Source organism: Pteropus alecto, unplaced genomic scaffold, assembly GCF_000325575.1.
Source record: "Pteropus alecto unplaced genomic scaffold, ASM32557v1 scaffold30, whole genome shotgun sequence".
Classification (NCBI taxonomy): Eukaryota; Metazoa; Chordata; class Mammalia; order Chiroptera; family Pteropodidae; genus Pteropus; species Pteropus alecto.
The window spans coordinates 3,538,147-3,551,678 of NW_006429782.1; the positions used below are offsets into that span (position 1 = coordinate 3,538,147).

Consider the following 13,532-nt stretch of genomic DNA (forward strand, 5'->3'; position numbering starts at 1 on the left):
GCCACGCCCCAGGTTCAGAGGCATGACCGTAAGGCTGTCAGGCTAACTCGAAATCCCTCTTTCTCTTCCTTTCAGTTTGTTCGTTGACGCCTATTCATTCATTCATTCATTCATTCATTCATTCATTCATTCCCTTGCACTCTGTATGCCAAGCACTGTGTTGAGTTTATAAATTGGGTTCTGGTCTCTGAGAAGCCACCAAGAGATAGGCGGGCAGGGGGCGGCGGCGGGGGGGGACCTTAGCCACGCCCCGGAGCTTGGGCAGGCTCTTAGGGCCTGAGCTCCCAGGTGCCTGAGCTCCCCTCGTCAGGGTACGGGCACCACGTTTCCAGTCCCTCCGGGGCTGAGTGTCCCCACATGGACCTTCACCGTGGCTGGGCTCTCGTGGTCCTCACAGACCCAGTCAGCATCCTCATCGCTCTCCTCTGCAGACGGCACTCATTTCCATCGGCTGTGACCTGGAGAAGAAGATCGTCATTCGGAAGTAAGTGTGTTGTTGATACTGGGGTGGGCAGGGAGAAGTGGGGTGTGGGGACCGGACGAGAGGGTTCATTGTGGCTTTGCGTTCGCTGAAGTTGGGTGGCGTTATCCTGTCTGTCTGTGTATCTGTTTACCATTCCCATAATAAACAGGTCAGTAATTTATACTTTTGAGTTAGTCAAGTTTGAGTTTCTGGCACAGGGGCCTCCCCTCCTTCACCGACTCCTTGACACACTTTCTCCCTCCTCCCCAATGGTTTGCACGTTCTAGTTCTTTCTTTCAGTCACTAATTCCTCATTTTGATTAAAGTCGTGGAAGGTTTTTGGTTTTAATTGCTGCTGAAAAATTTGGGAACTTTGCCTCCAGTATCCATTACCCCAGAGAATGGAACTGTGAGAATCCAAGAAAAAAACAAAACCTGCAGATTGGCCAAATTACCACCCTTTTGCCCTTTCGGGCAGTGGGGTGCCGGTAAACACCCAGCACCCAGTTCTGGGTCGAGCAGGCGCCCTAATTTGCAGCATCTGCCAATTCTCATGGTGTAAACACCCCCATGGCGGCAGTTTCGGGCTAGCCCGCGAGTCATCCACTGGCCCCCCAAACCCTGCAGGACCCAGCAGGAGCTGGCTCCGGCGCTCCCTGCACCCTGAGCCACACACTCAGGTGACGATTTTACCAGACTTTCCCCCGCAGAGAGAAACGCTTTATTGAATCAATGAATGGCGTATTTAGAATGTATGGGCAGGAAAGGTTGTTAAAACAATGTTTTAAAGACTTCTGCCATAAAGAGACCGGGGAAGATATTTGCCACCTATGTCACCAACAAAAGACTTACATCCGGAATGTGTAAAGGATTCCTACAAACAATAAAAAAAAAAAAAAAAAAAAGATAAACAAATAGACAAAAATGGGCAAAGGGCTGGAACAGGCACTTTCGAAAAAATAACAAAATTTAAAAAAGGATGATAAACATGACAAGATGCTGAAAAGGTGGTCAACTTCACTTAACAGGGAAATGAAAACAATCATTTTATTAGAGACTCTTGTTTCCCGCCGGCATGGCGGAACGTTCAGGGCCTGCCCAGGATCCAAGTCCGGGGAAGCCGAGGACCGCCCAGCAGCCGCAGACTTGCAGACGTGGCTGGTGGGCGTGCACACATCGCAGCGGCTTTGGAAAGCACGCCTGTCAGCCTGGCACTTCCGCCCACGTACATTTGCTCTGACGTAGATTCCAGAACGTTCTCTGCAGCGTTATTCTTAATAGCGCCACGCCGGAAGCACACCAGCTCAAATGTCCATCACCTGGAGGGTGGATAAACCAGGTGCGATGCTTTGGACTACACAGCGCAATGAAAACGAATGAGGCCGAACTGGCCGGGTGGGTCACACAAACAAGGGAGCGGAGTGAAAGACATCGACGCACAGCGTCATTCCAGTCTCGAAAACCCCAAGCCAGGCAACCATCGACTACATAGCTTGAGGATACGTGCCCAGGTGGCAGAGCACACAGAAGAACAAGGGCACGACAGTCTCAGAAGCCGATGCTCTGCGCTGTGATCTTGGTCTCCAGTGTGACGCGTTAGGGCCCCCTGGAGAAACAGCCGATTCTGGGCTGGGCGGGGAAAATGCAAGATAAGCCTGGAGCATCTCGGAGATACAAAGGCCAGACTAGCAAATCAATAGGTGTATATATGTGTGTGTCCAAGAGAGGAGCGTGGGGTCGGGCACCTTCTCACGGTCTTTTGTTGCTTACAGCGAGATCTCAGCCTGCAACAAAGGCATCCTGGACCCTGTGACCCTTCAGAACAATTACAGCTATGTCATCGAGAAGTGAGCCACAGATTTTCCTTCACCTTTCCCTCCTGTGCCCACCCGCACCTTACAGACCCTCCCCAGCTTGCCGCCAGCTCACGGAGCCTGGCCACCTGCTCATATGAGCTAGCAGAGTTGGCCAGACATTGTCAGCCAAGGCAGGAGGGGGTGGCGGGCGGAGGTGACCCTCTATGCCCTGGGGCTCGCCTCATGTGCCACCGAGTGGGCATGGGGTGGGGCTCAGTCCTTCTTGGCAGCGGGCATGGGGAGCCCCCCCCCATGCTGGTGTGTCCTGCCCCCATGAGAAGACTCATAGGTGTCTTATACGAAGAGCCGGTCAGCTGTCCAGGGCCACAGCCAAGGCCGAAACTGGCACTGCTGGGCTCGCTGACCAGAGAGGCTGCACTTAGACCTCATGGGGCACAAAAGCAAGTGAGTCAGCAGTTTCCAGGGAGAGGGAAGTGACAAGGACTGTGAGAGACAGATGGACGGAGATGGAGAAAGAGGAGCAGAGAGACAGCTGAAGCCTGAAAGGCAGAGAGAAGCAGAGACTGAGAGCCAGAGAGAGAGAGGGGCGCAGAGAGAGAGGTCCCATTTTTTCGCGGTCGTGGCCTTCAGCTGCACCTGCATGGGGAGGGCCCCGCTCTACTCCAAAGTCACGGATTTAAATGCTAATCTCACTCCCCCGAAACACGCTCACGGAAACACCGGGGTATGTCTGACCGCCAGGCGCTGTGGCCCGGTCAAGTGGACGCATGTGGTTAACCGTCAGAGCCGTCTGGACCTCGGCCCTGGGCCCAGCCTCAGAGGCCCCCGTTCCGAAGCAGCCAGGGCTGGGGGTGGGGTGTGTGGGAGCATCCGGTCCCCGGCAGGGCCTCACCGCGGCCTCTTTCTCTGCATAGGGAAGCCTACAGCTTTGACTTTCAGACAGAGGGGTCCACCGAGGACCTGGTGGTGCCCTACCCTTACGAGAAGCTGGGCTGTCCCCTCCTCGTCTACTACAACACCCCATGGAAGCCCGTGGTGGAACTGTAAGCTCCCCATGGGGCCGGGAGGTGTCCCCTGCTTCTCAGCTCCCAGCCCTTGAGTCTCCCCGTCCCCCTCCGGTAACACTCGCCCTCTGCCCATCCCGCCACACCCCAGACCCTCTCAGCCTGCCAGCCCTTTGCCCCCTCTGTGCCCTCTCCCTGTGACACCCAACTCGCCTTTCCTCCGTAACCCTCAGCTCAGACAGCCCCCCACCCCACCCCACTGTCTCAGCTGGGTAGACGGTGCGTGGAGGGCTGGGGTGCTTAGACAGCAGACTGCGATTGTCTCACAGTCCCGGAGGCCTGAAGTCCAAGGTCAGGGTGCAGCAGGGCTGGTTTCCCCCGAGGCTCCCTACTTGGCCTGCAGAGACCACCTCCACTGTGTCCTCGGGCGTCTCCCCTCCTGTGGCATCGGGCCCACCCTATGACCTCGCTCAGCCTCAGTCTGCTCTTTTACAGGGCCCACCTCCAAACACAGCCGCCCTGGGGGTTAGGGCTTCCACATCAGAATTTGGGGGGACCCATTTCAGTGTTATTTCTACATTTACCTGGGTGGTTGATCTAGTAGGGCCACTTCAGTACGGGGGTTCAGGGGCTAGAGCCACACCTCTTGACCCCATTATAGCCCCAGACCAGCACTGCCCAGAACTCTCTACAGTGGTAGAAATGTTCCATAATTCTATGCTACCCAGTGGGCAGCCGGAAGCTCTGCATGGCCACTGAGTACTCAGAATGTGGCCCGTACGCCTGAGGAACTGGCTCTTCCACTTAATTAAAAGGGAATTCACTTAAATAAGCACATACAGGCTGGCGGCTCAGCCTGGCGCCTGGCATACCGGCTGATTGGTTAACTGACTGAAGGGTGGCGGGAGCCGGCTTAACCTGTGGACATTTAGGTTCGTTAGAACATCTCGCTTACTTGGCCGCAGTCGCACCCCCAGGCACAGAGGACTGAGCCTGTGGTCTAACGGCCAGCTTCTACTTTGGGGCTGCCGTGTGTGGGGTGCATGCCAAGCTGGGGTGAGGATGGGAAAGGGTCCCGTTGGAGGAGGGAGGTAAGCTCTGACCCAGCAGGAGACAACACGACGTACTTCAAAATACTGATTTAGAGCAATCCTAATTACCAGGCCTTAATGTATACGTTTTGCATGTTTGCAGATGTCAGAAAAATATCCGAGGACAGGCGTGAAGGATTTTACGTTTATCGGTTTACTTGCTTATTAATTTATCTGTTTACTTACGAGTGACATTATTCGGTTATAGGACATCACATCATTTTCATGCAATCTCACTGTGAAGTGTCAGCTTAGTGAGGCCTGGGGGGGCCTTCACTGTGCTCTGTGGCCCCCCCTCCCCAGAATGGCCTCCCAACACAGGGCTGCCATGTCTCCCCTGAAGCCACATCCTCTGCATGTGTCCTAGGTGGCGGGACGGAAGTTTCGAGGAGGTTATCCAGGCGGAGTACGTCTTGCTGGAGGTGAATGGGCTGTTCACGTACACGTACTCCCTGACGGCCCGCACGGCGCTCTGCAGCTCCCAGCCCCAGAACTGGACCAGCATTATTAAGGAAAGAGGCGACATAGGTCCCTTAAACTGGGACCGAGAGGTAGCAATTACTCCCCAATTATTTCCAAAACAGGTCACCACCAGTCAGATGGTGACCGTGGACAGCACCCTGTGTGTGTGTGTGGGGGGCCATCTCGGTTCGCTTGGAACACCAGAGAGGGCTCGGGGGAAGCCTTATAAACCACAGACATTTATTTCTCACGGTCCTGGAGGCTTGAAGTTCAGGGTCAAGGCACCGGCAGATTAGGTGTCTGGTGAGAGCCTGCTTCCTGGTTCTTAGACGGCTGTCTTCTCTCTGTGTCCTCACATGGCAGAGGGGACGAGGGACTCTCTGGGGTCCCTTTTATAAGGGCACATCTTTACAATCTGATCACCTCCCAAAGGCCCCCCGCCTCCTAATACTACCCCTTCGGGGGTTAGGTTTCGACATGTGAATTTCGAGGGAACGCCGACATTCAGTCCACACGGGGATCGGGATGGGAGCGTGTACTAGGACACCGCGGGCAGGCGGCCACGTCGCAGCTGCAGGCACCGCTGGTGCTGAGCGAAATTCCGGAGAGGTTCCAATGCCCATTACTAAGGGGCTAATTAAATTCGCCATCTGTTCTGCTCGGCGAGCGTTTCTATCACGTGCCTTGGCTTGTACGCGGCTGACAAAAAAGGGCGCCTGTCCGCGAGAGGAAGCAATCGCGTTAGTCCGGTCCCTGAACAGTTTCCATCGACCGCCCCGCGAGCCACAGGCGCGAAGCGGCGATGGTACCGCCAGGCGGCGCTCGCCCCACGCCCCTGACCCTGACCCCATTCCCGCCGGCGGACGCTGGGCTCCTTTTCTTTTAACACGCCCTTGGGTCACGTGAGTTCGATCATCTGTTTCTCTGGTGACATTGGTTTTCCGTGTTTTTAAACAGAGGTGGCATTCACATAGCATCCAACTAATCGTCTTAAAGCGCACAGTTCCCTTCTGCGCCGCGTGCGTTCGCAGGGCGGCCCGCCCAGAGGGCACTGGGCCGGACCCCGCACTCGGAGGGGTGGTGCTTGCGGCGGAGGGTCTGTGGGCGCTGGCGGGGCCGACCCAGCCCCACGGCCTGTGAGCATGCCTGTCCTTTCCCCAGAACTACGTCAGCTGCCGTGACCCCAACAACCACGTTCCCTTGAAGTGGCCGGACGTCCCTTATCAGATCTTGGGAGGTCCAACAGACAACAAGGTCACTTTTGATCAAAGGAATGGATTCTATATCTTCCTCATTTCCATCGTGGATCCATACTACAGGTGAGCGGGGGTGAACCGCCTTGTGCCCGGGGCCTCTGTGGGGACGGCCGGCTCTCCTGGGGCACAGGCACACACATGTGGGGAACCCAGTTTCCCCCTTTGCCTCGGCAGCTCCTGCATAAACCACAATTCCCCCAACAGCCCAGACTGTCCCCAGGAAGAGTTATGAAGTCCTGGATGACATTTGTGGTCACTCACTAAGTAACTCCTGTTCAGAGCCCATGCAGGGCGCTGGGGGAGCAGCGGCAACCGCGGCCACACACGTGCTTGCCCTTGGGGGCCAGAATCACAGTCTCATGCCGCAGCTGGGTGATGGTGTGCAGGAGCCGACTTGGAAATATTCGGGGATTCTGTAAGCCGGTTCACGTGAACTCGGCCACAGCCAGACTTTCACCAGGGGGATCGGCAGACTCTGCAGACCAGCTCCCAACTTCCACCCCCACTCTGAGAAACGGTCGTTAAATCTTTACAGCCACGCAGGCTGAGACTACCCTGGGTCATGTCCAGTGTGCGGGGCCAGCTCAGCAGCACCTCCCACTGGGAAGGGGAACATGCGGGACCATCCTCTGCCCCCATCATCTGTCCCCTCCAGACGGGGGGTGGGGTACAAAGTCTACCTCAAAGCACATGGAGGCCATGCCTCCCCTAGAGGCCCAGGACCCTGGACCAGAGGTACCAGCTCTGGGATGGCCCTGGGTGGAAGGCACAAGGGTGGGGACATCCAGGAGAGAGAGAGACTTGTCACCTTTTCTCACTGCACTCTGCTTCCAGCAGAACCCCAAGTTCTCCCATCCCCCGGGTCCCCTCTCCTGGGACACCTCTCCTGCCCATCCTGCTGCTACTCCCACTGGCCACCCGCTTCATAGATGCCTGTGGCCATTGTCCGGCCCCTACTCCCCTTCCACACTGCGATGGAGCCTGGGCATGGAGGGGGGACTCCTTGTCCCCAAAGGAGGGGACCCCAGGAGTCCCAGGAGAAAAATATGACCAGTGCCAAAATACACAAATAAGAAAGCAGACTCAGAGTGGATAAAAGATGAAGTGGGTATAAATGGAACTCGGCGCCCTGAGTCCCCGGCCCAGGTCCCTGATCTCGGTTTTAACCTGTCTGCTGGGGTGAATGTGGGGCCCCCAAAGGCAGTGCCCCATGGCCTTTCCCCACCCACCTCTTACAGCTACTGTCACCTGGAGACCATCTTCAGCGTCTACGTGTATGGGGCCTTCCCACTGCCCATGATCCCCCCGGAGATCACCATCATCCTGCTCATGCTGGCCATTCTGCTGTCCGTGTGGCTGGCCTACATGATCCCCAAAGTGCTGCGCACGGAGTGGGGCCACAGGGTCCAAGGGCTCTGGGCCAGTCTGGGCAGGACCTGCGTTTCCCATGCAGGTGCTGCGCATGCACTGAAGAGGCCCAGGATTGTCTCAAAATAAAGAGTACGTAAAACGAGCAGGTGGCTGAGAGCATCACTCATAGGCTGCGTTTCCTGCCACCTGCCTTCGCTGCCCGGCCTCCCTGGATGTGCAAATTCCCCTGAAGGACAGTGCCGCCAGCAGAAGGAGGCGGCCCAAACCGAATCAATAGGAGAGGGTGACACAGACCGGGATAGGCACACGGCGAGTGACAGACAGGCCTCGGAAAAGGGTAAGACGGCAACGTGTGCCGTTAGAGCAGCTTAAACCCGAGGAAAAGCAGGGGACTCTGGAGACGACAGGTTGGTGGGATCCCGTCTCTTGTTTACAAGCCCAATATTCACGCAGACGAACGCACACACGTGGGTTGGCATGTACGTGAACAAAAGTTCGCAAGCATGTACCTCACGTGTATACGTTTATTTATACACACGCGTAGATAACACGTACACGTTTATATATACATGTGCACATATATGCACATAAGTATATGTGCGTGTATATGTGAGGTGCAGGTGAATGTGTGTACACATGTACACGTGAATGACTAATAGTACGTGTGCACATAAGATCTGTATGTAACGTGTATACATAAGTGTACATATATAGCATTCATACAAGTATAGGCACGTGCGCGGATAATATGTATGTGCACACACGTCTGTATATACGTAAGTATGGACGTCTATACACGTGTGTATGCCTACGAGTGACGTACATGAATGCATGCATAGATAACATACGCATGTGTACAGGTGTGCCCATACGTGAGCCTGTGCACACAGGTACGTGTGCGTAGATGCGTGCAGCTGGAGAGATCATATGTATACATATGCACCTGCAATGTGCATGGATAGTCCATCCATCCATCCATCCATCCATCCATCCGAGGGAGTTCACCACTTCATTTTAAATCCAGGTGGTGTTTAGTTTAAAAAATGTATCCCACTGTCGTTAAAACTGCCCAGTCGTTGACACCTGCATTCCCAAACACACGCAGTGACCCGTCCCCCTGCCTCGCGGGCCGAGCCGGCCAGGCCCCACCGACCCTCCAGCCTCCAGGAGGGGACATGCTAGGTTGTCAGGGAGCACCGGCTTCCTGACCCTCGTCCGCATCCATCTTTAAGAAAAACAAGCTCGTCCTCCTACTTTAGCCCCTGCCTCTTCCAGGGCCTTCCCTTCGTCAGGGACTTTTGCCTCCAAATACCCCAAATGCTACCTTGGAGGCTGGGGCTCAGAGGGAAGCTGAGGGAAGTAGGAAAGCGGGGTCTGGCTCAGCAGAGCGGGGTGGGTGCGGTTGCGGAGGCCGAGCTAACGGTTCCCCACAGCAGTTGAAGGTCGTTCGCTTCCCTTCCCGTAACAGGTGAGGGACTTCTCAGTGTCACAGCTGGTGTGAACGCAGGGATACAAACGTCTTGTTGGGACCTGCTTTCAATTCTTTAGGGTATGTATCTAGAAGTGGGGTTGCTGGATCATACGTGAAGAGGTGCCTGGAAGGTGTCCGCAAGGGGAGCAGCCCGAGACGGCGTAGCAAGTCCCGAGTGCGTGTGCGTCACCCTCCCACGGGTGGAATGTGGGTGTCAGAGAGGAAGCAGACCCCCATAGGATGCAGGGAAAAGAATATTTAAGGAGGGCTTTTGAGGAGATTATGGTGTGAAGCTCACCCCCCAGAAACTTCGTACTTTTTGTGAGGCAGACTGGCCCTCACTTGATATGCGGTGGCCGTCAGAAGGGTCCCCGGACAAGGCGGTCATAGCCAGGGTCCACCAGGTCACTGTAGGGCAGAGCAGGCCGTGGTTCCGATCCGACCCCCTTGGTCGAGGGCCTGTCTAGAAGAGCATCACAGAGCCCTGTTGGCCCAGGCCGCTGCGACCTCCAAATGCCGACCTAAAAGAAAGAAATCGATCTTGCTAAGTGAGCCAGAGGACACGCCGCCACATCTACTCCCTCTCCACCCCTGCCAAGGGCTCCGGAGCAGCCGGCTACGCCCCTGCGACCCTTGTCCCCAAGTCCATGTGAAAACAGCCTGGAATCTACGGACACTTCGTCCTCGATGACCTCTGTAGATTCTCTGCCACCTCCTGTCCTGACCCCCATGGCCCGACCGGAACCCAACCCAAAGCAGCAGTCTCTGGAGGAGAAGCCCTCCAATCGCCCCTGCGTGAAACACAGGGCCCATATTCGATGACCAGGATGGCCACATACAGGGTGGCCGATGCACCTTTGTGTCCCCAGCAGGGACCTTAAACACTCGGGCCTATGCCCAAAACCAGTTCCCCAAGGAGGACTTCCGATGGGCCCCCAGTGAGGACAGGGGACCCCAGATGCTCAAGCGCTATCAGGAGGCCCTCCTAGGTGGTCTGAAAGGAGGGAAGAAAGCCGTGAATAGGAGTGAGACCTCAGAGGTCCTCCAGGGACCCAGGGAAAGCTCACGCCAGTTCCAGAGAGGCCGTGTGAGGCATTTCGCCTTCGCACCCCCTATGACCCAGAGGCGGCCGAAGACCAGAAGACGGTTAATGTAGCTTTTGTCGGTCGGGCCAAGGGGACATCGGGCACAAACTGCGAAAATTGGAGGGCTTTGCCGGCAGGAACGCCGGCCAGTTGTTAGAGGTGGCAACGGAAGTGGCCGCCGAGACCAAGACGCCCGACGGGAGGCAGCCGGACCGTGGCGGAACGATCAGGACACTCCCGGAGAGGCGCCCCGACGGGCTGGGCCGGGGACAGAGGAAAAGGTGACCGGAAGAACCAGCTCACCCAGAAATGAGGCTGGGGTGGGACCAGTGCGCTCGTAGCCACCAAAAGGGTCACTGGAAAAATGAGTGTCCCCAATGACTGGGCAGTTACCAGCCCACTCCAGGCCCAAGAGGCGGCGGCCACATGTTCCAAGGATGGTGCCAGCCGACACGGCGACCACCCGAGACCCCAGAAGATGCCCTGGGAGACTACAGAGAAGAGCAGGCCAGACCGGGCTCCATTCTGTTAGGTCCCCAGGAGCCCCGGGGCCCAAGCCACTGACATCATGGTAGACACGGGGGCAGAACACTCTGTGGTGACTCAACTCATAGGCCCCTTTCACACAGAGAGGTCACCATTTTGGGGGCTACGGGCAGCCAGACTTGTCGCCATTTCCCACTGCCCCAACAATGCCATCTGGGAGGCCACAAGGTCATTCACGAGTCCCAGATAACCTTCACCTCCCATGGCCAAGTAGCCCTAACCCTGGGGAAACCAGAAGCAAGGATCATGACGCTCACGGTGCCCCAAGGAGAGGAAAGGTGCCTCCACAGTCTCGTAGGAAGGCCACAACCGAGACCTGAGCGCCCCTTCGAAATACCTGGGGTATGGGCTGAAGACAATCCCCCTGGACTAGCCCGGAATGTTCCCCCAGTACTGGTAGAGCTCAGACCAGGAACAGAGCCCATACGTGAGAAACAGGTCTCACGTCCGGATCTGAAGGATGCCTTTTTCTTCACACGCCTGGCCCCTCAGAGCCAGCCGATCTTCGCCTTCCAGTGGGAAAATCCTGAGAATGGAACACAGGCCAACTAACTTGGACGAAATCTCTGCCTAGGGGAACCTCTGCCCAGAAAGCAGAGCTCATTGCACTGACCTGCGCCCTCCAGCTGGCGGCAGAAGTACACGACGATATATCTACTGACTCCAAATATGCCTTTACCACTCTCCATGTACATAGGGCCTTAGTTAAGGAGAAAGGCCTCATCAACTCAGAGGGGAAAGACATAAAGTATGGAAAAGAGGTCCTTGAGCTCCTAGATGCTGTATGGGCCCCTAAGAGAGTAGCCATCAGGCATTGCCGGGGACATCAAAACAGGAGACACTGTGACCGCTCAGGGAAACCGCAAAGCGGATCGCGAAGCAAAGCTCGTGATCTCCGAGAAGGTAACAGAACCAACTCTGCCCGCCGCCCTGTTCCCCAGTCCCTGAGCGGAGTGGGACCCTAAGTGCTCACAGCATGAGGATGCCTGCTTTACGACTGAAAATGTGGACGTTTGAGGACAAGGGAATAGCAGTTCCCGAGGCCCTGGCCTCAGCCTTTTCGGACAGTTCTATCAGAAGACCCACATTGGGCCGGGATTTCTGCATCCCCCAGCTCTCTGGCAGCTCCCGAGTAGTGTGTGAACGATGCGAGGTATGAGCTTGAAACAGCGCACGATGGGGGCCCCGGGCCCCTCCGGGAGTCCACGGTGTGGGAGGAACACCTTTTGAGGACCTGGAAGTAGACCTCACTGAGACGCCCCGATCCCGGGGACACGGGTAGCTCGTGGTCCTTGTGTGCTCATATTCTGGTCGGGTAGAGCTTACCCCACCCGGACTGACAAGGCCCGAGAAGTAGCCAGACTGCTACCAATTACCATCGGCTCACATAACGGACCAGCCTTTGTAGCAGAAACAGTGTAGCTTCTAGCCAAGAATTTAAATATTAGACGGAAATCGCGTACCGCCTACCAACCACAGAGTTCAGGACAGGTGGAACACATGAACGGGATCTTTAAGACTCAGTTGGGAAAACTATGTCAGGAGACGCATCTTCTTGGGGACAAAGTCCTCCCCATGGGAATATTAAGAATCAGGTCGGCCCCAGCCGAGAAGACTGGGCTCTCCCCCTATGAGATCCTGTATGGGCGGCCACCGCCACTCATCAAGGGACTACGAGGAGACCTCAAGGAAACAGGCGACTTGACTCAGACAGAAGTTACAAGCCCTGGGTACCACTTCGCAGGCTCTTGACCACTGGGTTAGGGAGAGGCTGCTTGTTAGTCTGACTACTGAGGCCCATTTCCTTAGGCCAGATTTGATGTGGGCCAAGGAATGGAATATCCAGCTCTCAGAGCCTCCTTGGAGGGGCCCACTCGCCGTAATCCTGTCCACCCCCACTGTGGTAAAGCTTGCCGAGATAATGCCTTGGATTCACCACAGCAGGCTTAAGCCCGCGGCCACAGACTGGGACAGCATTGCAGACTCCACCGAGCCCCTCGGACTAACCGTCCGGAAGATGTCGACTGGACGTGCAGATCGAAAGAACATCGGCCCCGCTTTGGTCACACGGAAGCTGGCCAATCCACGCACGGCAGAAACCTGAGGACGGCGACACCCCACCAAGATGGCCATCCAGACAGCTGTTTGTGACCCCTGAGACTATAAATGTAAAGGGGGAATCAGGATAGGTAGTCAGGTCATACAGTATGGAAATACCAGCCTTTAGACCAAGAACAGGGTGAAGATGATGCTCTCTGACCCAATCTTGGACCCGAGCATCAAAGCGGGGAACGTGGTAGCGGAGGCCGAGCTGTTTCCTCTAGCGGTTGAAGGTTGTTCTCTTCCCTTCCTGTAACAGGTAAGGGACTTTTCAGTGTCACAGCTGACATGGCATAGACCGCCAGCCCTGGTCACTCACTTCCCTTACGGCCCACCGACCAATCAGAACACACTTTCCTCACGCAGAGAGAACGTGAGGAAGTGGAAGACGTGTATGAAAGGGATCAGGCTCAGCCTCTGGATGGGAATCCGCTGAGCTGGTGCCGGCGCCCGCGCTGCTTCCTGATTGTGGCCTCGGTGTCCGGTCTCTGTCCCAGTATCCTGCCAAACGGGGACGAATGTAAACGATGGAACAGCCTGTGAAACAGCCCCTGGTGGGGAGGGGCCAGTGCCCAGGGGCGCAGCTGTCTCCAACCCCCACCCTCCGGGAGATGAACACGGCCCGGGGCACTGCAGGCTGCGGCCTGGTGCTGGGCACACGCAAGGCACTGGGTTTCAGCGCCCTGCCCTCCCCTCCCCGTGCCCAGCCGCCCCCAAATTCTAGCCAAGCCCCACCCTCCTCTGCACCACGACACAGCCCAGGGCCTGGGGCAGGAGGGCCCCGCTCTCCTCTGCAGGAGGAGGGGGCAGGCCGGGGGGCCAGGCCCCCTTCCATCTCCTTTTGATTCCTGATTTCTTACACATTA

The 13,532-nt window shown here is 56.4% G+C and overlaps 1 protein-coding gene across 1 annotated transcript in view; it reads left to right on the top strand.

Annotated features, from left to right (window-relative positions):
• Positions 1-7,601, top strand: part of CATSPERD (cation channel sperm associated auxiliary subunit delta) — a 40,311-nt gene extending 32,710 nt beyond the window's left edge. The window contains exons 17-22 of the mRNA XM_025043461.1: positions 432-484; positions 2,236-2,310; positions 3,195-3,323; positions 4,743-4,926; positions 5,999-6,156; positions 7,332-7,601. Of these exons, the coding sequence (XP_024899229.1) occupies positions 432-484; positions 2,236-2,310; positions 3,195-3,323; positions 4,743-4,926; positions 5,999-6,156; positions 7,332-7,590 (858 nt within the window). The 3' untranslated portion in view covers positions 7,591-7,601. The remainder of the gene's footprint in view (positions 1-431; positions 485-2,235; positions 2,311-3,194; positions 3,324-4,742; positions 4,927-5,998; positions 6,157-7,331) is intronic.
• The last annotated feature ends 5,931 nt before the right edge of the window (positions 7,602-13,532 follow it).